This window comes from Hylaeus volcanicus, chromosome 1 (assembly GCF_026283585.1).
Source record: "Hylaeus volcanicus isolate JK05 chromosome 1, UHH_iyHylVolc1.0_haploid, whole genome shotgun sequence".
Classification (NCBI taxonomy): Eukaryota; Metazoa; Arthropoda; class Insecta; order Hymenoptera; family Colletidae; genus Hylaeus; species Hylaeus volcanicus.
Window position 1 is genome coordinate 35,449,822 of NC_071976.1, and position 26,448 is coordinate 35,476,269.

The 26,448-nt window shown below is 36.6% G+C and overlaps 2 protein-coding genes across 11 annotated transcripts in view; both read right to left on the bottom strand.

The window, feature by feature from the left end:
• Positions 1–2,134, bottom strand: part of LOC128882976 (dynamin) — a 31,851-nt gene extending 29,717 nt beyond the window's left edge. For 2 of the 10 annotated variants that reach the window (XM_054134908.1, XM_054134902.1), the window contains exons 1-2: positions 1,497–2,128; positions 271–344 (exon numbers count right to left, since the gene is read on the bottom strand). In XM_054134908.1, coding sequence (XP_053990883.1) covers positions 271–344; positions 1,497–1,660 — 238 coding nt within the window. In that variant the 5' untranslated portion in view covers positions 1,661–2,128. Of the gene's footprint in view, positions 1–270; positions 345–1,496 lie in introns of all 10 variants that reach the window. The other 8 variants (XR_008458674.1, XM_054134922.1, XM_054134892.1 and 5 more) reach the window with 8 other exon arrangements.
• Positions 2,135–4,073: 1,939 nt separating this feature from the next.
• Positions 4,074–24,179, bottom strand: LOC128885148 (sodium/potassium-transporting ATPase subunit beta-2). Its single transcript, XM_054139004.1, has 5 exons — positions 23,794–24,179; positions 13,412–13,672; positions 12,012–12,193; positions 11,287–11,560; positions 4,074–10,799 (listed from the first exon to the last, which is right to left on the bottom strand). The coding sequence occupies exons 1-5, from the start codon at positions 23,918–23,920 to the stop codon at positions 10,696–10,698; spliced, it is 948 nt and encodes a 315-aa protein (XP_053994979.1). The 5' UTR covers positions 23,921–24,179; the 3' UTR covers positions 4,074–10,695.
• Between the last annotated feature and the right edge of the window lie 2,269 nt (positions 24,180–26,448).

A 26,448-nucleotide genomic window follows, 5' to 3' on the forward strand; every position in this document is an offset into this window, starting at 1 on the left:
ATCCAAAAAGTTGCTTAATCAACAGTATACGATAAACAATGGACTTTCATAAAAGAAACAAAGTCAAGAAACTTTTTGTATAAAAATTAATACTTTTTAGAATAAATTACTATATATGTCTATATTAAAATAATAAAAAAAATAATCTTTCATATAGGTGATCTACTTATGTTTTAAAAACAATAGCCTCTGGAAGTAATTCTAACTTTAAATTTATTTTACATCCATAATAGAGAATATTCTATAATCTGTTTATCTATGATGACTCACCAGTTGTACTGTTAATCAATTGTAAGATAAGCGGTCTTCTGGTTACAATGCCTGACCCTCTAGGTAAGAAGTCTCTGAAAAAAAAATGATTAAATTTTTACAGTTACTACAGTGTGAAAACATTAAAATAATACATATTTCATATATTGTGTTAACATATGCTGAATTATAATATGCAAAACAAACAAAAATAAAATATCGGTTAGATAGTACAGCTCGGTGTGCAAAATATAAATTGTAAAGAAGAACAGTTGTTACACAATAATAGATCGTATAATTGGATTGTATTTGTGGATATAAATAATTACAATAGATTAATTATTGCACAACACAGATTATATACAAGATATAATATTTCAATAGATACGAACAAATTTTTATCTAGATAAGTTTTGATTAACGAATAGAATGATTCTCTGTTATTTATTGAATAGAACTTGGAAATATTGCAGAATGAATCAAGATTTAATTGTCTATTTGAATAAACGTCATGAATATATCGTTATGTTTATTTGTTATCTATTACTGAAATGAAATGTTGTTCATCTTTACTTCTTACTTAAAACATGTTTATAAATTTTGTTTAGAAATCTGTGTGTTGCAAATAAATGTAATAATATTTCGATTAACGTATAATGTGTTTGGAAAACCATGTGAACCACTTAATGGTCATACTAGAGCAAACTCGCGTATACATAATCGCATTTGAAATTATAACCAATTAAAAAGCTACGAAGAAAAGAGCGAAGAGCATCAATTAAAAATACGAAATTTTCGTAGTGTTTCTCGGAATTCTTATCTATCAATCTCGGAAGAAAGAGAACGTTGAATGGATAAGAAAAGAGAACACGGTACGGCCTAGACCGAGAATAATTAAAGGAATAATTGTCGGAAAAGTACTGTTTGGATAATTCCAAGAAAAGAGCCATCATCGCAGTAATAAGAAAGAATAACCGTTTGACAGGTCGCAGCGTAGGCGGCCGCACATCGTAAATATATAGTCGATTTTTCTGTCACGATCGATAGAGATTAAAATAGTTAACCTAAAGGGGGATAGTCAAATTGAAATAACCGATGACGGATATTAAAACTATAACGTGGCGTAGTTCGCCACGCCTTTCGTTAAACGACCGACTATTCTCCTAGTTATCGGGAATAATACTAGAGAACATGTTAGAGGGAAAAAAAAGTCATCGAAAGAAATAGGAGGCGGGATATATACTTACTTTCCAACAAAGTTCTCGAGAACAGAACTTTTTCCAGCGCTCTGACCACCTACCACAGCGATTTGTGGTAGATCGAGTTGCATGTGCACCCCGAGTTGCGTGAATGCATCTTGCAGCTTGTTCACGATCGGGATTAACTGTTCCATGCCCACGTTTCCTGCCATTTTGTCGAGGCTGTTTGTTCACCGAGCCAACAACCACGATCGTTTTCAGTTTTAACGGCTGTGTCCTGTGGGCGACACCGAGCTGCCACCACTTCCACGCACAACCGTCGAGGGTAGCTGCCCAGAGGTGATTCCTATCCGTTTTCGTCAAACCACGCACTACCAAAATGGCCGATTTTCGCGAAGGCACACGTCGGTCTACATCGAATTTCACCGCATCTTTCCAAAAATCACGCGACCCCGGAACGGATCAAACCAACGAAAGATATGTCAGTCACTGGCCTACTGCGAGAAACTCACACGCTACGAGCATCCACGGCCACTGCGTTCGCATAAATGAGATCCAGCGTACGAACCAAGGCACGTAACGTTTCAATCGATAATCGAAGCGTGCGCATAGGCGCCTTCAATGTGACCCACTTTTCGTCGCGAGATAAAATCCATATCGTCCTCCTGCTGCTGACCTTTTTCCACTTCCTACTGTAATTTCCTTTCAAAGGAATCTGGAACCACACTTTTTTTCGCGTTTCTCGATCCTCTCGCGAAATATCTCCTTCTCGATGCTTCTTATCGATTTCGAACGTTACGCGCCAAATATTTTTATTGGCGGCGAACGTTTCTAATCGTTACGAAAGTAGGCGGTGACCAATGAGAATACTACTTTCCGGTTAAGTTATTTTCTGGATTTTTAAACATCATTGCTTCGTTTACTCGGGCCACGGACCTAAAAGACGGTGTGAAAAATAGTATCATGAATAATAGGAGCACATCCTGAATTACAAGAGGAAATCATTTTTAGGATTACCGTCGGCCATCTTCCTTTGGTCAACCGAGTCAACCAACGATACCATCCGGTTGAAACGCGGCCAAATTTAAATTTGTATATCCTTTTATACGTTACAAGTTGCGTAATAAGTTGGAAACCGAAAAATATTGTATGTAATATCGGGTAAAAGAACCTTAAGAATACTAGGTAACAAATGAAAATTTTATCAACGAAATTTATTTAATTGATTTGTTTGACGATGGAAAAGTATAGCCGCAGGGCCGGCGTGACCTGTTGCGGGGCCGGGTTCAAAAATTTTGTGAAAAATCAATTTATATGTGAAAATTGGAAATACCTTTTAGCATGCAATAATATTAATTGTGTGGATAAATTATAACATAGAGATAGGGGTTGAACTAATTTTCCAGACAAAACACATTTTTCATTAGTACAAAAAAAAAACGGTTTTCGTGGTTTTGACGGCAACCGTTGCTACGGATCATACATTGTTTTCTATAGGTACAGTACTGCGCGCTCAGCTCTTTTCGACGCGCATGCGTGACTGGACGCCAAATCTGCCATCATAGGTGGAAACTGCCATGTTTAAGAAAGAAGAATGTGCGCCATCTGTACGACAATTCAAGTACTATAGATTCGACCGCATTTGGGCAGTTTCCATTTCTGGCCCTTTCCGAACATGCAATTTTTCGTTTTGTAATACATCGTTACATAATACGAATGTAATATATATAATTTATTTAAATGGTTTAACGTACAAATTTATAATGTATAATGTACTACAAACTCTGTACTATATTTTTAGTATCTTTCTCATTAAATTTTATTAAATCCCATATTTTCTACGAAATGTGGTGGTACTTGACGAATTATGTGATAAACATATGTGTTTATATATATGATAAGAAAAATAAGTAAGTGTAAATAAATGACAGGGAAGACGAAAACTTTTTTGTTTCTTTTTCACGATTTTCTCCAAAACGGAGCAAAAACGAGCAAATCTCTAAAGGTAACTAATATCGATAGTTGATATGTTCTACCATAGACAAACTATAAATTAGATGTTCCATCTCTTACTGGAGTAAGTGTCACACGAACTGCATTACCGACCTCGTATAATAATCAATGACTTTGCAGCGATTTTTTTTTCATATCTATTATAGTTGTTAAAACGAATAATTAGAAATGTATGGTAACTGTTTGTAAATTGGGTTTTTTTTTAATGTTGAAGTGGAAAAGATTCTCAACATACTATTATTACAAATCTATTAATTCTTCTTTAAAATTTTCATATTATGCCTGAAAAAGGAATAAATTGTAAATTTATTTATAAAAATTTTAATTCTTTTAATATTAATAAAATTTTTAAAGTTTATAAAATTTTTAATTGCAAATTAACTTCGATACCTGCATATGAATAAAAATTGACACCGTTAATGAAATTTTCTAACTATTTTTCGTGTTATAATCTATTTACCACAGAGCTCGTGTTGTCAATTGGTACAAAAATATTGGTGGACCGTTTGGGACATGCGATTTCCGTTGAATCAAACAAAAAAATTCTCAACAGCGAAACTCTATTTTACCTAATTACACGCGCACGCTACCAATAAAATCAAACCGACCAGATATTTTTTTGTACATTCTGTTTATTTTTCATAACACATTTCAAGCATAATGATGTCAACAGCCATACCATTTTGCTTCGAGTCGGTACCAGGTGTCCATGCCTAAACATCTTGCCGCCAAAATTTACGTCCGAGTCTTCGAAATCGGAGGCGAGTATCGCGATGAAATCGGATCGAAAGCTTGTGTCGGTATTAAAAACTCGTCGAGAGGCAAATTTTCACCTAATCGACGGCCAACCGAGGTGTCGTCGTTTTCCACGTTACGTTATTTTAAGCTACGGTAGAGGCTCGTGTTAAGACAAGAGCACCAACGCGCGATCGTTCCTCTGCGCGAATCGCTACGATAAATGAAAAGCCTTCGGCGATTATTAATTCTTACATTCGGTCAAATGCAAGGAATCAGCAAAAAAAAAAAAGAAAGAAAGAAAGAAAAGGTTAGACAAGCTCGAGCTCATCGCCGAACTCTTTCTTTTCTTCTCCACGTCTAAACGCTAGTGTCGTTTACCGTTCGAGTGCATCGCAATCTAGTAAACCAGTGGTTGTAGATAGCATCGTGGATTGTGAGCTTGCACAAGGCGAAGCGACCTTTGGATCGTTTCTCGCTTCGTCTTGCTGTAATGGTACATTGACAGGCCTCTCGACAGCTATATATTGACGTAGATCGTATGTTATTAACGGTAACACTTTGAAGATCTAATAATTAATGTCATCGTAATAGAATTAAGTACATCGTAATTTATCTTACTCGATAGCAACAATCGTAGGTGCACGAAGACCCGAAGAGAGCGATATCTCGAAACGTTAGGCAGTACCCGGCGATCTTGAACCGCGCCAATTTCGAGTCTTCGTAATCTGTGGTTAAATCCCATCGATAGACGCAGGACAAGAGTTCCTGTGTCGCGACATAAACGTTTTTTTTTTTTCGTTTTTTTTTTTCTTTCTACAATTGTCTCGCAGCTTCGGAGCGATTGCTTCTCGATTGCAAGGCGCGTTTGCTTCGCTACTCACACTTTTTTTTTTTTCTTTTATATAATTTCTTTTTATGTCTTAATATCACGTTCGGTTAGCTTCCTTTGATGAACCTCTTCCCTATACATAGAAAGTTACAAGGGTATGAAAAGTAGACGCAACCCGTATGCAGTTATGAATTTTAATCTCTAACGAGTATCGGTGTATACCTTTCCTTTCTCGGAACACCAGGTCGTGACGTTCGCTGCTAAATTTGTAAAATCTAACCAAATCGAAGACAAATCCTCTCATAGCTAGGTAACATCGAGGAAAATGTACTTGAGCCTTGATAGTTTTAAGTAAGCGTTGAGTCGGAAAATCGTGTCCATTATTTATCTTGTTTATCTTTTTTTTTTTTCTTTTTCTTTTCTCTTTTTTGGAGAACAATCGGTTAACTCGGGACACGAAGATGAATCCAAGAATCATCGACATGGTGTCATGAGATAGAAAATCTGATATCGCTTCGTGACCGCAAGTTCCGTGCATCAAATATATTAATTCGTTTTTAAATGGATGTTCTTCAATCGCGATACGTATATATATTATTGGCGCATCTTTGATCGGTTCTTGTTTCATAGTCGCCGATGTACGCGCGCTGAATGAGCGGGTTCTCCCGATGTATGTATACCGTACTAAACGATCCTTAAATATTTTATACATACGTGTATCGTTCGATAGTTGAACGAACAGTATATAACGAGTATGCATGCATATATGCGTTACAATATACGAATCCCACTTAAACTTACTTACGGAGATTAATTAATTATCTTAATTAGAACAATATTTCCATGAAATTCTCTCGTGTATCTTAGCGTTCACATGTCATGTATTTATCGTGAGTTCTGTCGAAACTTTGTTGCTAATATTACCGGTTACACGGAGACCTCAATTTTTGGTAGCAATATCTTAGAATGTATCCGTAACATATAATTAGACGCGACAATACGTATTTATATATCGTCGCTGCTTTAACTATACCGTACGCAATTAATACCATATGTATATATATATATATATATATATACCGTGATATATCTTTAAATATACTTTACAGCTTGCAGCTCCGCGATCTCTTTAGCTTTCAACGAAATCGTCATCTACGCTCATACGCATACGTCTCACGTTCATACTTAACGCGCTAACTGAGATAACAATTATCACACAGGAAACATGTTCCACGTAGAATTTCAAACGTAAATGATAGATTTTGCAAGATACATCGGATGTACTTTCGACGGTAACTTCGACCGGCTTGAATAACGAGTACGTGTAAATATTCTTTATCTTTCTTTTTTTTTTCTCTTTTTTTTTTCTTTTACCAGCTTTCCATCCCGATTCTATCGAATATCGCTCGGTTTCGAAAGACGAACGTGTCCACGCGACGATCGAAGAAACTTTAAGCATGATTACTCGACTGAATCCGATTCGTGACTAGTATAATTTGCCTTCCCTGTCTTTCGCTAGACGCTGTTTTATTCTTTTCTCACACTCTCGCAAAGCCGTGACTCTTGCACCTTAACAACGGATGTTCATTATTAGAAACAACTCATACGCAATGATGAACGTACTCGTGTATAATATAGTCGCTCTCGAATCGGCGCGTTATACACGCGTAATAATTGCTAATAGTACGGTTGCACCATCGATGCGCAATTCATCGTTCACCATCGTTATCACCATCATCATCGTCATCGTGTCGATACCCGTCCTTTCCTTTTCATCTGACGCGCACCGCAACCTCTCCGTTTCTTTCTTTTCTTCCTTCTTTCCGTCTTTTTCTTTTTTTTTTTTTTCTTAAAAGTTAATAGTATCATTGACGATTAATCTATGGTAAGTTTTTTTTTTTTCTGTTTCTTATTTCAACATGGCTCCGGGCGAGGACCCAAGAAAATAATAATAACAATAATAATAATGGTAATCATAAGAATTAATAATAATCGCTCGGTAACAACGATTAATAAACAGCAATCAAATTATTCTTTCGGCAGCGCTTACAGTCGAAGTCGCCGCCCGTTCGGATCGCTCGATCAATAATCTTTGTACTATCGTTTTGTCCACTTAACCGGAAGCGAAATGATCCTTCGCTACGCTTTTGCCCGAGAATTTAATGTAAATTCTTTGGATGCTTCGAGTACCGAGACCGTTCATACCATCGGAATCGATTACCTCGAATGAACACCAATCTCAAAAAAAAAAAAAAAAAAAAACTAAAGATAAACGGTATCTCTGTATATGTGTGTGTGTGTGTATATATATATATATATATATATATATATATATATATATATATATGTATGAGTGAACGCTTAGCTGTATTTAAATATATTAAGTATTCTATCTCGCAGCGTGTACAACATGGCGCGGTAAAACAACGTAGAGAGTGCAACGATATTTTAAAATTCCCAATAAAATATCCGAGAACAAACATTTTACGCACGTAACAGGTAACAAATTACATTCGGTATAGTGAACATATTTGGCAGTATGAGTTTGGTAGTGAACGTGTAAGCGTAATCGGGAAACGATCGAAGAGGAAACCACCGTTTCCTCGTTATTTCGATTAGCGTTATACTTATATCGTCACGTATCTCTCCCTCTCGCATTTTCCCGTCACCGTGGAAATTCCAGCGTGTACTTATGAACCGCGAGCCAAGGATCCAAGATGCAAAGGGGCGACGACCACCGCGCAAACGCTGTCTCTCGAACGAAACGAACAAGCTCTCGGGACAACCAGTTTTGTTTCTAAGTACAAGCCACAAAGGCGGGAGATCAGAGGCGGAAACATTCTATGTTTCGCTTAAATTAAGTACGTAACGCGTGTTGGCCGTAGTGGAGATATACGTGAAAGCGAGTGGAAAAAACTAATCGTCCGAAATCGATCAAACCGACAATGAAAGCGATGACAAACGCTGTTCCAATGACAGGGAAACAGGGAAACTTACATAGCTTAAAAGCAGATTTGCTCTATCGAACGCGAATAATCGACGAATAGAATCGGTAAGCGAACTGTGAACGAACGTTTTGGCGGTTTGGTAATCAGGTATGCCGAGATAGAACATAATTCCTCTGATCTCCAGACTGTATGATACAACCTATCGACTATACGATTGCATGGACTAGCGCTAGATATTATCATGCGGTACAATATAATCATAAATACATATTCCATACGGTGTCGTACGGTTATCACTAGGCTGATTAAAATTTTCCCCTGCAATCTGCGCGTTGTATCTCGACAAATCGAAATCCAACGTCGTACTTTCCGCTGCTCTTGTCTCTTCTTGAACCTCGCGTATCCGATGTGTATGTGTATGCGCGCGCGTTTCAGTGCCTACGCGCACGTTCGTGTCTGTATGCGTGTCTGTGTACACTTACTCACATCAATAGCGGTAACAAGAAGGAACTGTTACTTTAATCTGTAACAGGATTAACGTTCAAACGAAAATTGGACAAATCGATTCGTTTCTTAATTTCAAAAGTAATTCAACAGAAAACGAATACATGCAAAAGTTTCAGTCACGTCGCGACTGCTAGTTGGATTATTAATCCATTAAACTTTCATCGACACGATTCTTTCCATCCACTAGCGGCGATAAAAGTTATTCATCGCTTTCATTGCCTTTTTCCTTTAAAATCTATCTTTGTCTGCCTCCTTCGGTTCCGTTAACGAAAGATACATATTAGTATAATTTCCACTCTACTATACGTTACCGCCATTAAAGTATGTTCAATGTATACACCGCAGTGTTAGTAATGTAACTCTGTATCGACAAAACTGGAACTTGACCAAACGACTGAGATCTGTTTTCCGTTAATCGAATCAAGTCTACTTTTGATTCTTTATCGCATCCTACCAACAATCCACGCGCCAAGGCAAGACAGAGATATATTACAAACACTCCAGGGATTGTGGGACATTCAATCAAAAGTTCCACCGCACGAAACGCTCTAAATGGTTGAATCGAAGCCTTCGACCTCATTTAACGACGCGTTCTCTCGTTCCAACGAGTTTGGTGGCGAACATATGCGCGACAGACCAAAGATGGGCAGAATTTCTTACGCAGTTTATTTCTTACACTTATTCGATCAATTATTCGAATAAGCTTCTCTTCGTTCCGCGTCAAATATAATTTAAATCCTACAATTCAGATTGTAATTTTTACTAAACAATTAACATATTAAAAATTGCTTATCCCTGTTTCGTTACTCGAACAGTAATCTAGATAAACTTCAGTACAATTCTGATAGGTAATTTTGAACGACCGAATAATACATCGATAGCTGCTTATCATCCATTCGTTATTCGAAGCGTTGATCCAGATAAGGGTAAAAAATAAAGAAGTAAATAAATAAATTTGAATCTAGATAAGGACATATAATAAATAGATCGATAAATTTTGACCATCTCAGCGAAAAACTCCGTTTTTTGCTAGATCCACCATTATCGTTGCGTGTGAATTTCGATTCTTCAGACATTCCTGACCATTCAGCCCCGAAACGGCGGAACTTTGGATCGAGATTCGCCCGAGAGCCGCGTCCGAGAGCTTCTTCGTGGAATTCGAAATCAAAAGTTCCACCGTGCCGGGTGCACCGTACCGACGGGCGTAAAGACACTACGTTTTATTTTATTTATTTATTTTTTTTTTGTTCTCTTTCTTTAATACGTCTACGTGGCACGAACTAAGAGTATCAGTTTATCCTCGGTGTACCCTACACGTTAGCGGTCTCGTCAACTAGGCGAGTACCGACGAGTTCGAGGAAAAGTAATGAAAAGAACGGTACACGCGTGCGCCCCAAAGCCTTGCAACGAGACCAATTACGTAAACAGAAAAATCACGACGAAAGAAGCGAAAAATGTCGCAAAAGAGGCAAAGAAGTAAGGGAAACCTCCTTAACGCGTTCCAACGAATTACGTTCCCCCGATTAACGATATACTTAGATCCTGACAATACCGACCACTCCCCTTCACCCCCGATAGAAAGAAAGGATATACCGCCGTTCAGTTTTGTGCAGAATTTTTCCGCTGAACTTGTGTTTTCTTTTTTTCTTTTTTTGTGCATCCCGATACATAATAGTTCATGTATCATCCTGTGTATACAGCTTGTATATTAACATATATTATAGCCAATTTCACTGGTCCGTTCTATTCGTTCTGTGATAACCTTTTTCTATATTGCCCGTGGAAGCGACGACGGTGATCGCGCGGCGGCCCTACGCATCGTGTGTCGTTTTATGAGATACAACTGTGTGTCTGTGTGTACTGTGAGACAGAAATGAAACGAATCACGAACAACGATCATTGGAGGAACGATTCCCTCTTTAATGGTAGTAAGAAGCGCGACGATGAATAAAACGATGTTAAAGATCACAATGAAGAGAATCACTCCGAAGATGAGGATGGTGAAGAAATGAGCGTGAGCTTCTGACGGATCTACGTTAATAAAACGCGCGGCTAGGGCGGTATCGTCGGCAGAGAAAACCGGAGGAAAGAAGGAGTGGTCACGATCCGCCAGCGAGATTGATTAAAAAAGAAATTTGTCTTATTCTCCTTCCTCCTACTTTTTCTTGGACGCAGTTGGTAGTGGTCTTACAAAAGGTGGCAAGTGTTGCGTTTAATCCACCATTAGCTCGAAGTGTACCGAGCCGCGCCTCTCGACTCTGTCGTGGAATATGTTCTTCGCCCAGGCCTTGCATTCGATATTGATTATCACGCCATCTGAAAAATTCATTCTTGTTATTGGTTTGCCCGGTTTCTTTCAAATTTATTTTCATTTTCGTCGATCCCCTTGGCTCGTGAATAGTATACTGCGGATGTTCGAGCAATTACAATATAATGATGAAATTGTAATATGTAGATTATAGAGAATCAAGGAGGTAAAATCGCAAAAAGTTCCATTCAAATCTGCGTTAGAATTTTCACAAATGTTTACTAATAGTTCAAAGAAACATTGCTACTTCTAATTTTGCTGTATCAGCTGGTAAGTTTGTAAAGTTTGCGAGTTATAGCACAATGTAGAATCATATATTATTTAACTGTTTGAAAAATATATGCAACATTTGGTAACATGTGAACATGAAATGTTTGCTACGTATTTGGTAACATGATCATTGACTGTTCCATTCGTTTCTCGTCAGAATATATGCATTTGCCCACAGATCCGCAGAGTAACGACGAGGAAACAGTTTATTCATTGAATTCTCACATTTAGGCTTCTCGAAGAAGACAGCCACGAGAGGGCTGAGGTATCCTGGATTATTTTTGAAGGGGAAATAATAGCCAGGGAAGCCACGACGTGGAAGGTACTGAATCGGACCCATATTCTCAATATCAGCTGGATTTTCACCAGCACACGATACCCAAATAGTGTTCATCCTATTGGCCATTTCCTCCTGCTTGATGTGTGATTGAAGATCGACCGGCATGGAGCTGGGCAATTGCGACGTGTCGTTGTATATCTGGGGCACCCATCCGAAGATCTGCAATTACAACTATTAGTACCTGCCACTTGTTTTCTTTATTCGAATACAATTGTCAAAAATAGTAATCACTCTAAGTGGGTAAGGAAGACTGAGAAGAAGAGGAAGGAAAGGAGCGGACAGTAAAAAAATGTAAAATAGAAAGAGACCAAAGTTAATGTTAAGGGTAGTTTAAGGATTCGATGTTTGTAGATTAAGGGTTATTAATTTTAAGTTTAGTATGTAAGATATTCAGTATGGTGGTATGAGTAAGCGTGTGTATGGTTTAGTGGATTGTAATCCAAGTCCATTTCGTGGCTTAAAAGCTGGAATAAAAACTATATCTATCTATCTAGTAATCACTCTAATTTTTTACGATTTTAGAACAATTATAGAACACCAACTAAGAAGTATCGTAATCAACCAGTTGTTACAAGTTAGAGCGTACAGTTGTTGCTAAGAGACTACGTACCTTGTTCAGCTTCAGGAAAATGCAAGGGGCGGATTTATTGTATCCATATTTGTGTTCCTTCGTGCATTGTCCCCACGTACCCATGTCTACGTCGCAAACCTTGCCCTCCGGTGGTGTTTTCCCGTAGTCGCAAATCATCCTATTCTGGGCGTTATTCGCGTTCGCTGCTGTCTTTTGGTACTCTGAGGAAGATTAAATAATTTATCATATAATAACAATTAGATTAAACATTTACCGTAGTATTTAATTATGTTACTTCATCAAATTCACGAATTCTGTCCAGATTTATTTAGACTATCATACCCTTGGAATTCATTCTTCTAGTTCTTTTAATTATTTCCGAAATGAAAAAGTACAGTCACCCATACCTGAGTGACGTGGCGACCAACATGTTAAAACTCTGATCCGGAAATTGGTGTCACCTTGACCAGATTTAACGCTTTACTGACGTAACTGGCTGGTTAGAACAAAGAAGATTTTCTAACTTATCCGTTAATATCAGCATTTTTATATGTCTGTGCGAATAATGTCGTCCGATATTCTATATTTCTACCTAACAATCAGATTTATAAACAGAAAGGAACCATCGCTACGATATCTGTTTATAAATACATTATCCTGACACGATCTTTCAAATATTGGAAATTTAACCTTCTGAAAAATACTGCAACATATGCGTACGTTTGGTTTTATAGCTAAATTACCGTTATTTACCATCGCGATACCTTTTAGAATCAAAAAAATATCCAATATTAAAGTGACACAACATATTTGTACGTCAAAATCGATTCACAGACAAATGTCGCTTTGGTTTGCGTATATCCGATTAAAGTAAAAAAAGATCCCTTTAAAATTCGCCCTTCAAGAAGTCCAATTAAAACTGAAGAATACCGCGCAGATCCTTTCTTATTTTAGCTGCTTTAATTTGCAAGTGAAGTAAAGCAATTAAAGAAGACAAATTATGCGCCATTTTTTTTATTAGGAAAATCTGAGAGTATTAATAAAATTATGTAGAAAGGAGAAATAAATTTATGTATATATTTAAAAGAACAAGGGAGATTTTGTGATAGTTATAATGTCCTCGGTGCGTCACCTAAAGTAGCTCAGTTAACATTTGAAAGGTTTCGATTTACAGTTGTGCCTTTTCAGCGTTCTAGGTCCTCCACTTCCGGTTCAGAACTTATCAATTGTAAGCAGTTGTAACGTGCAGTTGTACTACATTTAATTTTCATTATTGTTACCCGCAAGAAATTGTTTATGTTCTTAAAATGCGACTAAATACGTGTGCAAAACCCTTTATAAAAATTCCTTATAGATTAAACAAAAAATTTCCAAAGAGAACAAAAAATTGACGCTCTGGACTAGAATAAAGTCCTCTTAATCGAATAAAAGCAAATTACCTTCGAGGAACTTGTCCAATTCCCTGGTCCAATGCAAGAAGTTACCTTCGTCGCTGGCCTTGTACCAGATCAAGGTACTGTCGACATTAGATGACGGTGGCATAGGCCTGAAACCAAGTCCAGGATTGCTTCCAATCAACGAGTCATTCAGCAGCCATTTCGGCTCGTTCGGCTTCAACGTCTGATAGAAAACGGTCAGCATTGCGCCAAAAAAACCAGCCAGCACCGCGTAGAAAATAACGTAGAATAACAAGATCTTGCCTGCAATCAAGAAATGTGAAATTGTTAATAATATATATATATGTATGTGAACCGTGAATAATTGTTGAATAATAAGCTTAACGAACAGATCTCGACAGAGTTTTGCGACCGTTGTTGTAGCTTCGAATATTACCTCGTTTCGAATATTAAAACGTATCGGAACTGAAAACGTTCCAATGAAATTTATAGAAAACGATTGTCTTCGAATCGATAAAATTGTTGTTCTTATGGAAGATGGAACAGTCTTCTACTTAAGAAACGATAATTGATCATCCCGCAGAGAATTAATTTATCTGCGAGTGAAATATTTACTTGGAGAAATAAGTCATGCGCGTCCAATTTAAGAAAATGTATTCCTCGAGGCGATGCGCTAATTGAAATGAACGCGTGCACTTTTCAATTGGTCTGATAGGCTGAAATAAATTACACACCACGCGCATTCATCGTTTGATACGCAAGGACGAAGAAAAAAATCTCGTCCGACTCCTGGGATCGCTGAAATTCTAAATCGAAAATTCTACACCGTATATCTTTATCGCGAACATTTTACAGTTGATCGGTTAATTGAAAGTTAATTCGTCCCGCAGCATACGTAGCAATCGAAGACTAGAACATCGTGGCAATTATGATCCGAGGTCTAATTGGCCTGAATTGATATCGAGTAAGCGATGCAACGCGTTTGTTTTATAAGATTCGTTGACGCACGTATGATACGGATAATTTGTCCTCGAAGAATAGCCATCGGAAAATATCCACGCAACTATTAGTTTTGCACGTTTAGTGATGGTCTAATCAATGCACCGATTTTTGGCAACGTTTGCAACAAAAAGTTGCTAAATGTCAAAGATATACTTGGTCGGTTTCGTTGAAGCGTCATAGCAAGGCAGTGGATCGGATCAGAGTTCTCTATGAAAAGTAATAAATTATTATAGCTCCTGGCGTGTCAAGTTGTTGAACAAGTTAGTAGACACATCGAGGGGAAAAAAACATCGATCTATGAACGATTTTGTTGTCGCGCGACTGTCAATTTGGACATAGGGAGAAATGTGATAGCACGAGTAAGTAGAATGTAGACAGTGTTCGAAGAGTCTGACTAAAGCGTCTGACCCAATACGATTCCCTTTAAACTTGATATGCTTCCCTCTTACAATACACCGGTGTTCACAAGTCATCTATTTATATAATTCAATCGTTTTTATTTCATTTAAAAAGTTGTTGAATTAAAATTATGCTTTTTAAATCAAACTTTTAATTGTACTTGAATATAATTGTAATGAATATATTAAAATAAATAATTATACATAAAGCGGATATATTTCGTGCCATTTGTATTCGAATAAAGAAGAAAATTCTAAACCTCTTTAAAAAAAAACAAAAAAAAAACTCTTTACTCTATAATTTAATAGAATAATACGATTTGCATGAAATTAAAAATTCAATCGGTTTTTGTGATTTATTACTGCAGATTACTCTAACTCTCTAATATAATATCGCATTGAATCGTCACGGATAAATAATTAAAACAGAATTAGTGAGGAAAGCTAGAAGAAAGAGCGAGGAAAGAGAAGGAAGATTCTTCCTTATGTAAAAATTACAAGTAATAAATTATTCATCTATCTATCTATCTACAATCTATCTATATGAAAGATCTTGGAATCATCTTAGAATTAATATAAATACGATTTGCCATTGAACGAGTGAAATGCTTATCCGAATAACTGTCTGCTCGAATAAATGTAGCAAATAAATCGCTATAGAGTGTTTGGATTCGATTTCTATATATTCTGATAAAATGTTGACCATCGATCCGTCTCGAGTGACTCGTGGACAGTAGTACAAGTCGTATGCAACATCTATTAAGAAAAAAAAAAAAAAACCGTTTAGGTATCGTGCAACGAGTATGCATAGTCGAAGGAAGACAACGCACACCTGGCAGAAGAAGATATGCGCAAGTATCGATGCCTACGACCCAACGATCTCCACTGCGAGGAAACCAGAGTAGGTTATTGATCCCCGTGGGTGAGCCTCGCTATATCCTATATACAGATATCTGCACTGTTGGATTACGTATTGCTCCGTCTGAACCAACCCTATGCGTCTTACCCTCGTTCGAAGAAGACTTGTACGATATCAGACCTCCTCCGACTGTCTGTCGGCCATTTTAACGTCACACATGACTTTCGATTTCAGCTACGTTTATGTTTGGTACAGAAATTCATTCTGCACCTTTATATTCGACCATTTGTGATTTCAGTTTCAGTAGAAATATCTAATCATTTTGTTATTATCACGTTAAATTATCAACCTTCTAGGTTCTCGACCTTGTTTTGATTTCAGCTACGTTTATGTTTGGTACAGAAATTAATTCTGCACCTTTATATTCGACCATTTGTGATTTCAGTTTCAGTAGAAATATCTAATCATTTTGTTATTGTTACGTTAAATTATCAACCTTCTAGGTTCTCGACCAAGTTTTGATTTCAGCTACGTCTGTGTTAGGTACAGAAATTCATACTGTACCCTTATAATATAAAACTAAAAACTTATAAAACTCGAAGGGTGTTAAGCTCTCGACAACATTATCGGCAATGTTTTTCGGCAGGCAACTGTTCGGTTGGAAAATCGATTCGCGTGCATATATATAAAGTAAACCTGGAGAATTTAGGTGACCCTAAAACGATGTTTCCACGACACGTCTCTATTGCAGCTCGATTCCTCGATGTCGAAACTTTTACCAAGGACGTCTCTCGTTCGTTCCTCGCGAAGGTGTGTCGCCTAATTTCTCCGATAAACGCAACGAGAGACGTCACAAAGGACGCCATTTCCTGTACAGAGATTCGAAGGTGGATGTAACAATAACAACGACCTACTTCATAAATGAACCACGCTCTGGCTTCTAAGTTTGCGGCGCCGTCGCGTTTCGCCTGATCGCCGTGGTCGATATCGCAGAAAAAAACAAGCCGTGAAAATGTTACGTTACTATAGCAACCACGTATTGTATTCCAACGAAAGCGAAACCAGATCAAGAGTCGAAATTTAGTTGATGTATGGGAGGTACAATCGGACACAAATGTATATGACATTTTAATTAATCGTATCTTTGTAATTACGACGTTCATATGAATATTAATTTTAGAATGAAATTCTTGATACATTTAATCATTACTAAAAAAAACTTTTGGCATTGAAGATGCCTTAAATTCAACTTGAAGTAATAATAATAAAAAAAAAATATATATATATATATATATTATATCCTTTTCGAAGTCGGTTAAAAATACATCATTTTTTTATATCTAAAATGAACCGTGCAAATTACTTAAAGACGCTTCATAAAAATTAGAAAACAAATGTATGCTTGCATAACGGAGAATGTTATTTTTTTTTTTTAAATAAAATAAAATAAAATAAAATAAATATCATTTTTATGTAGTAAAACGTGGCAACACTAACGCTTTCACAGTTGGTAATAGGAACTGCTTTAAACTTAATAATAACAGCGTGAATCTCACATTTTTTTCTTTCTTTTTTAATAAACAATTCTGTAACAAGTAGTAAATATTATTTATTTTATTGATCTACCAGTTTATAAATGTATAGATTATTCTTGCTATTTCTTTAACACTATTTTTCTATTTCAATTAACGTGATAGCATGTTTTCCATTTAACTGCACGTAAATATGTTATATATAGAAACTGTTGTAACTTTTGAACAGGTCAGTAAAACGATTCGAAATTTGTTGAGGGACCTTGGAAAACTTGTCAAAGTAATCTAGAATTTTTTTAATAGATACTATGATTATTTTCATATGTCTCCCAGACATGTTCAAGTGCTGCTCGTGGAACGAATAACTGAATGAAAAAATTACGTTATTATTATTAGTATCGTGCACATATCAAAATTTCACAAAGGATTTTTGTCGAATTGTGGAATCACGACAGAACTAATTTTTCTGCTTTATGCTTGCATTACCATGACCATTAATTCGTCGATAAATATAAAAGTAGTTTGCGTGTTGGTGTATGTTGCATGAGTAAATGAGGTATAACAAAAAATATTTGTGGAAATTTCTTGTTTACAAGTACTATTATACGCGGTTATGTCTACCAGTCTCGTTTATTTCAGGCGTTACTACTTGAAGAGAATAAGAATTCATTCGATGCGATCAAGAATCGCTAAAACGTTTACAAAATTGCATTTTTATTTTCGAGAGCAATACTCATTTTATTATATTTTATTATACTCTTGTGTTAGTTATGAATAAACTGCGAATCTTGATGTGAAATAAAATTTTTGTACCTACGAAAAAGCAGGTCCTAAAACATCAATTTACTTTACTCTACTTTCAATATTTTTTTTTTTATATTAGTGTATACCGTGTGCATTTTATAGTTTCTTGCACATTCAAATTTCCTATAAATCCATAAAAATCCACAGTCTAGTTATAAATTGTACACAGACATTACTAACAATTTAGACGTTTAATTCCACACTCTATTCAGGTCCCCATTATTATATTTGGTACAATTCGATAAAGCGCTTACATTTTTCTGAACTGAATCCGACAATTTCCTTTTTATACGACACGTATTTTGGATACAGGCATTTGTATCAGATCGATACGCTTATAAATAGAATAAAGACGCATAGTTCGGCGTGTCAATTCCAGGAAGAAAACGACCTATTTATAGGATCTAACAAAGTAACATTCGTCAGGAACTTTTCAAATGTATAATTTAAAATTGCGCACCTGTTCTGTCTAAAAATATTAATTATTTCGCCTGGCTACGGCGTTATGTTTCGCAATTAGAGATATTTGTCGTAAAGTTACTAAGAATACATGTATAATATAAAAAAGAAATATCTAAATGAAGTTTAATATATTCAGAAAATATAGAAAGAATGCAGTAGTCGTAGACAAAGTTTTGTTTGTTAAACATAATTATTTCGACCTTATGCTTAGGTCCCTTTTACCATAATTTAAACGTAAAAAAATTTTTTCGTGAAACCACAAAACTTTCGAACGTTTGTATAACAAATTGTAAAACACGATGTTAGCGTGATCCGTTAAACAAGAAAAAAGAGTTATCCGGAGATCTGTGCAACAATTATATTACAGATCATTTACGACTGCATAAAGAACATTAATGAATAGTTTCGGTAGTATTTAGGAAAATAGAATCCATAATAGAAAAAGGTACAAGAAAAAATGAGGTCTAAGCTAATATTTTACGAATGACAGTAATCAACGATATTATATAAACGGCATTGAGCGGTGTCGCGCACATCAGTCAGCAATTATTATTACAACAGAGCCGAGCACAATGTCGCAGATTATTAACACTGTACCGTCGCAATTAATCGTGAAGACAATTGGTAAAATCAAATAAAAACTTGTACACGTAATGGACACATAGCAACTCGATCTACCTTTTTTCCCTGACTATATAGTTGGAAATCTCTAGAATAGATAGAGTACAACAAACAATAACTATTTATGTAAATTGCGAAATTAACGAGGAAAAACAATAAATCGATAGAAATACAGAAGCAATAATTATTTGTACAAGTGTTATATTTTTAGAACTTCGTTTAAAAAAAAAAAAAAAATATATAATAATAATAATAAGAAATTTACATTAATTTATAAATAATTAATACTTCGTGGGATTTCCTTTTGATTTTATAATTACTGCAACTCTTGTAGGTATTAAATTAACTATCATAAATGTCGATGTTACTCGGGATGGGATCTTCTTCCATTCCTTTATTAGAGCATCTTTTAAGTCTTTTGTATTGGAAATTTAATGTTTTCTGATTCCCATGGAGCAATACACTGATGTGCTTATGTTACAAATTCTACTGTAAATTATTCGCCATAAGAACCGTGCGAATACTTATTGCTTCTATATTTCTACCGATTTTTCGTATTTTCTTGTTAATTTCGCAAATTACATAAACTGGTAATTGTTATTTGAACTATATTCCAAAGATTTCCGAGAATACGTAGAATATCATTGATTATAAAAAAAAGGAGTTAATAAATTACAATTTCACAGAAAAGTTACTTTGGAAATCGATCAACGTACGAATACATTCTACACCCACTGTATGTATACACTATTAGAAGTAGAAATTAATTCTGTGCTTTTCCGAGGTAAACATACCATTTATTTATTAAAGAAATCATTGAACTTTCAAGATTTATACAATGTCAATTACTTTCGAGGTTTGTAATTAAAAAAAAAAAAAGAAAGAAAGAAAAAAGAATAAGAATAATTATTTGAAGCGGAGAAGTACATATCGCGTGGGTAAGAATAACGTTATCGCATTTCGAAGCACACAGTACGGTACATGAATTCTTAAATACAAATAAAGAAAAGTAGATGAATAAAAAAGAATAAAATAATTTACTATTGTCAAGGAAAAAAATACAGAAATATGTGACATACTAAATTGTTTGAAAGTTTACCAAAATCTTAACGAATTAATTATGACGATCTGTACATTAATTTTCTCAATATTTCTGGACTAATTCCATCAAATATTCCTGTAATACTTTCCAGAAGTATTATTATAAAATTAAAATTTACGCACATTTTGGACATTTTATTTAAATTTCATTTACTAAAGAAATCATTGATCAAAAGTTTCTTTCGTTGTATTAATAAGCGACACATACGCGATATTTTATGTCTAATGTTACATTATTGAATTGCGTACGATTCATTTTGCTCCGTTACTGTTACAACATCTTACACTGTTACAGCATCTAAGAAATTAGATCGTTTATTTATATAAACACTGCCGCACAAAATAATCGAGTGCAAATTACGAAAGAAACTTTCGGGACAACCTAATATTTCAAAAAAGCCCACGTAATAATCTAACATAATAAAGAAATAACGTCTAAAGTCTAACGTCCAAGAATATGTACAATATCGTTGTTTATGAAAAAAGGAAGTTAACGAGCTACAATTTCACATAGTTTTTTTTTGGAAATCGATCGGTGTACGAATACATCCTACACCCACTGTATAATACTATAAGTTATAGACTACTACGCGACCACGTTAAGCTCCCGAGTGTCGTGAAATCGAAGGAGACCGAGACAAAAGGGACATGTCCGCTCGCTCCAGCCGAAAACGTAGTAGTAAGATGTAAAAAAAAAAATCATGGCAATGAGAAACTTAAGTAGTATTAAGTTGTTCGATGAGCGTCATACTTCACTGTTACGCCAATGAATTCCAATTGTCACTCGCTCTCATCGCTCTCATGGTTTCTCTTTGCCTTTGTCGCCCGGTAGACTTTTGACGCGAGCCGACGCGCGGCCAATAACAAAAATACGTTTATCTCGAGACAAAACTGCGAGCCTGATTCGACGGCAACTTGATGGAACCTTGAAATTCCAACGCATAAACGCCAATGTTACGAGGAAAATGAATGAAAACAAACGTTATCGGAACAGGATACGTGCGCCGATAGATAAAAACGGTACATTTCTATTTCGACGCGTCCATTTGCACGCATTCGAGAGCGTTCCTTCCAGCGATAACAGTGTCCAAAAAAAATGAATTACGCGCGGCTTACGCGAACATTGGAAAGCTTTCCCTTAAATGGTTATTCCAGTTTAGAACTTTCTAAATATCGATTCTTCTTTTTTTCCATTTTCTCAAAGTGTGAAAAAATATATCTGCCAAAGGATCTTGTTGAATTCGGATAATTGACGAAGTTATTTGCAAATTTTGGCTAAAGTTTCTTCGTTGGTGACGCGTAGACTGTGCAAAAGTGACATTTACGTTACAACAAGCAAGTAAGCGTTGATTGGATTTTATTCGTAATCGTAAAGTATACGTACTTGGTATGAAAAACTTTAAACATAACATTCGGATAACCATATTTTTTGAAATGTATATAATGTAACGTATATTTGACAAAATGGGAGGTCGTGTAAGTAAAAATTGTGCATTTTCATGAGAATTTTCTAACTAGAAAAACGAGGTCATTATCGCAATAACATCAAGCTGTGATCGAGCTTCGGTCGAAACTTACTTGTTAGTTCAGAGACGTATTTTCTAGTAATTTATTCGCGTTACACTCGATTCGATTCATCGAGACTCGCGGACGTCATGGTTCCAGTTACGTGAATCGTGGTTTCGAGATATACAGTGGGTGTAGAATGTATTCGTACACCGATCAATTTCCCAATAAAACTTTTGCGTGAAATTCTAGTTTCTTAACTTCTTTTTTTCTGATCGATGACATTTTACATATTCTCGGAAATCTCTGAGATAGATATAGTCCAAACAACATTTACTAGTTAATAGAATTTGTGAAATTAACAAAAGAATGGGAAAAGTGTCTAAAAGTATAGAAGCAATAAGTATTTGTACGATTCCTGTGACTAGACCGCCGATCTTTATGCAAAATAAAATCTTGCCGAACGTGCCTAGAAAAATTGAACCTAAATAGGAATTTATTTTTATTCTGCAAATATTACAACATGCACGTTACATTCAATCTTTTTTATATTCTTACATATTGTTGCATTTTGTAATTATTTGCACGTTAAATTTCCTATAAACGCATAAAGATCCGCAGTCTATTTATGACGAACCATTTACAGTGGAGTTTGTAACGTAAACGCATTAGTTTGTCGCACCGTACGAATTAGAAAACATCAAATTTCCAGAAAAGTACTTTTAAAAATGCCTCTAATAGAGGAATGAAAAAAAAATCCCACTTCGAATAACTAATAATTTAGTTAATTTAACGCTTAGAAGAGTTACAATAATTATAAAATCAAAAGGAAATCCCGAAGAAAATCACAATGGAAAAATTCATGTAAATTTCTTTGTTCTTAATGAAGTTTTAAAAATTAAACCCTTGTGCGAATACTTATTACTTCAACATTCTTGTTAATTTCGCAACTTACATAAATAGCTATTTTTCTTTTTTTTTTCTTCTTTTTTTTTGTGTAATGTATCTATTCCAGAGATTTCCGAGAATATGTGGAATGTCATTGTTTATAAAAAAAAATAAGTTAATAAATTGAAATTTTACATAGTTTTGTTTGGAAATTGATCGGTGTACTTTCTGCACCCGCTGTATTTCATAATTCATGTAATGGTGACAAGAAAGTTGCCATAGGAAAAAGACGATTAATCGGATAGAAATCGGTAAGAGAAGAAAAGAACGAATTCGATTTGGAAGGAATCTCTTGGGCTCGTCAGTATAGATTCAACCGCGGAGAGAGATATAGAGAACACACGACGGTGAAAACAGTCCCCACCCCGTCTTATGGTATCGACGTTAGACAGAAATCGATTCAACTAAAATCAGACCGCCGTCACGTATTCGAATACAACGCGAGAGATCTTTACGTGTATGTATATGGCATCGCTAATGAGCTGCAGTGCGCGCGTAGATTGCGACACTTTACATCAGGAATGACACGGAATCACGATTGAATGCCAATCGAGCGAATTCTTCCATCGCGAAACAAACATTTGCTCGTCAGACGTTTCGAAAAGAATCTTCTTCTTCCGCGCGGAACAACCGTCGCGAGCAATTTTATACTAAACAGAGTTTGACCCCGTATCGCACCAACCGACACTTTTTACCGTAACCGAAGAGGAAATCCACTGATTAACCGCTAAACGCGTAGAGATTGGCAAAATTTTAGTAACATAAGACACTACTACGCGAAAAGTAGCGAAGAGTTCTATTCGTTTGGCGCAAAGTTCAGTTTCCGTCCGAGGAATACAATGGTATTCGTTATTCGATAGATTTATTCGTAAAAGAAACTTCGCTCGTCTCTGTTAACGGTTCGAGTGTAACTCGGGGTACGTATTGCATTTCTCGTTCGAAAGTCACGGAAAGATACGCAAAGACACGGAAATGAAACTATCGAGAAGGAGCAATAAATTTAGATACCGTGCTTTTAAGTATCTGTACGCATCGAGCTCATAAAGATGAACGCCAAGGGGTCATTGGGAATGACGTAACGGGAACGAACTCGCGCGCGAACCCGCGATTCGATTTCGCTAGAATTTCGGTCGAGTCTACTCGGAATCTGTTCGCGCGTACGAATATGACAAGCCCCGAGGAAAAACTTACCCCAACTGGCGCCCGTACGGCCCAGGAATTGTCCAGTCTCGGAGTTCCATACAAAGATCCTAAAACCTTCCCATTTGCCGAGTTTTGGCGGCGGCGAGTAATACTGCTCGACTTTCTTGCCCTCCATTCCGATGGTTCAGACGAAAGCTGCAGAGAGCGATCGGGTTGGCTCCCTCGCGTACCACTGCGAACGTTCGACGTGCGAATCCCTGTTCCAACACGGGTCCTCCGGCTCCTCCAGTTAATCTTGTTCGTCTCCCGATGGAACAGTGGCGCGGGCGAGGACGCAAAAGAAGGAAGGGTTGATTCGTGCCCTCGTCTGGAGCCGCTGTTCTCAGGCGCTCTCGTCCGGCCAAGGGATGGATATTGAGCGATCAAACCCAGCCTGGCCCGAGCTTTTCAGGCCGTCCCCTCCTTCTCTCGCGACTCCCTCTCTCTCTGTCCAACCGCCAGCGCTTCCCCGCCGCTGGAGAATTGCTACCCTTTTCTACCCTACCGCATCGACGTAATCGCGCAGCCGCGTCGATACACGCGCCTCCACCCTCTCCCTGCCGCGCATCCGCTCCCACCTCGTCCTCCCGTCCTTCTTCCTTCCATTGCGGCCAGCTGGCGCCACCGGCGTTAACGAGCATAACGCTCGGCTCCCACCGCCGCTACTCGGCTCCCCTCAGGGACGACTTTACGTCCGACCGAACAACGGTTCGAGCCACCTTTTTTCCGAGGGCCCTTCGACACCAAACATGGCCAGAATTTTACTCCAACCATGGATAACCAATAGATACTCTAACGATCGAACAAATTATTGTACTTCTATCAAGCTCGACGTAAAATTATCGTACAATTCTGACTGTAATTGGAACGGATCGAAGATTGTATACCTTTTTACTCGTTGCTTGAAATTTTGTACGTAGCTTTGTCCATCTCAGCAATCAGCAAGGGAATAGAAGTAAATGTCAACATAATTGATAAAGACATCTTGAATACACATTTGAATTTTGATATATATTGGGTTGTCCAGAAAGTTCGTGCCAATTTTTAAGAATAATTCAAAGGAATTGAATTTTGATATATATTTATTGAATTATATAAATACCATTTCGTTCCACGACCTTTCAACTTTTTAAGGGATGCACCCATGTTAATTGTTTTCAACCATTCCAATATAAACAGACGTGTACCACGTATCAAAAATCGGCACGGACTTTCCAGACAAACTAACACTTGTATCAAGCTCGACGTAAAATTATCGTAGAATTCTGACTGTAATTGGAACGGATCGAAGATTACCTTTTACTCGTTGCTTGAAATTTTGTACGTAGCTTTGTCCATCTCAGCAATCAACAAGGGAATAGACATAAATGTACACATAATTGACAAGGACAACTTGATAGTGTCTTGACGTTGGAAACTGATCAAATTTGAAGGGATGGAAAGGTAATTGTTGGAAAATAGTGCCTAGCAGTCCCTACCAGTTAACGTGCGTGATAGTACTATTGTACGAGAAACTTTTATTAGATTCAACACATAGTCAACAGATGTTACTTGAAATTTAAATGTCATGTTCCATATGATATTTCGTTTTACATTCGAATTAAAAGGGGACAGTGAAATTGGAAGTTGCCTAGGGCCCTAGCGGCTCTAGTGCCGCTCCTTTAACTCCCTCCCTGCGGGTCGCGAGATTCGATCGACCCTGCTGCGTGAAACGTCGACTCCTCGCGGTGGAGCTTATTCGAACTCGCGATAGACACGGAAGAAAACGATCCTCTCCGAGGTGAACCCACCTACTTTCCTTTCTCGACCCTTCGAGCATTCGCTCCAAGAGAAAATTGAAGAACTTACGCGTCTCGTTTAAAGCATTTCTATACAGTAATTCCTCGTCTAAAGAATTGAATTTTTACATGAAATTGAAGAATACGGATCATTCACCTTTACGGTTGCAACCTACTCTGTTAACCCTTTCACAGCTGATTTAGCTTTCGCCCATAATTTAATATTAGGTGTAGAAATTAATTTTCTCCCTTCACATTCCGTTCCGTTATTTATTCAAATATGTAATCATATACAATAGTTATTACTAGACTGCGGATCTTTATGCAAAATAAAATCTTCGCGAACGTGCTTACAAAAATTGAACCTAAATGGAAATTTATTTTATTCGGCAAATATTATAACATGAACTTTACTTTCAATTGTAGATTCTTGTACATTTAAATTTCCTATAAATGCATAAAGAACCGCAGTCTAGTTATTACACTAAAAGTTCTTCTTAAATAATATTTCCATCCTTCTTATCATTACTTTATCTTACATGATTCTGAGGGCACTTCACATTTTGTTAGGTTAAGTTGCCAACCTCCCAAGTTCTCAAACTGATTTCCATTAAACTAGATTTATCAATCAAAATTCTTGAGAAGGACAATTTTTTTTTTTTGCAAATTGAGGTTCATACGCATTTTACGTACCTACTAAAAAAGAAAATTTTCTGATTTTATCTATCAGATGTTTTCCCAGGGCTCACGTAACCCACCGTTTTCACCGAATCCTTTCCTTGCGACTACTATATCTATACAGGGTGTCCCAAAAATGTTGTAATACCTTGAAAGAGGTAGTTCGGGAGGTGATTTGAAACAACTTTTTCCTTGGCGAAAATGTTGT

What these genes read in the sequence shown, in the direction of transcription:
- LOC128885148 (XM_054139004.1), bottom strand. Translation starts at nt 23,920, where the DNA reads ATGGAGGGCAAGAAAGTCGAGCAGTATTACTCGCCGCCGCCAAAACTC. An exon ending in CCGTACGGGCGCCAGTTGGG is followed by an intron (nt 13,673 to 23,793) that starts GTAAGTTTTTCC and finishes TCTTGATTGCAG; the next exon opens with GCAAGATCTTGTTATTCTAC. An exon ending in TTTTCCTGAAGCTGAACAAG is followed by an intron (nt 11,561 to 12,011) that starts GTACGTAGTCTC and finishes TTGTAATTGCAG; the next exon opens with ATCTTCGGATGGGTGCCCCA.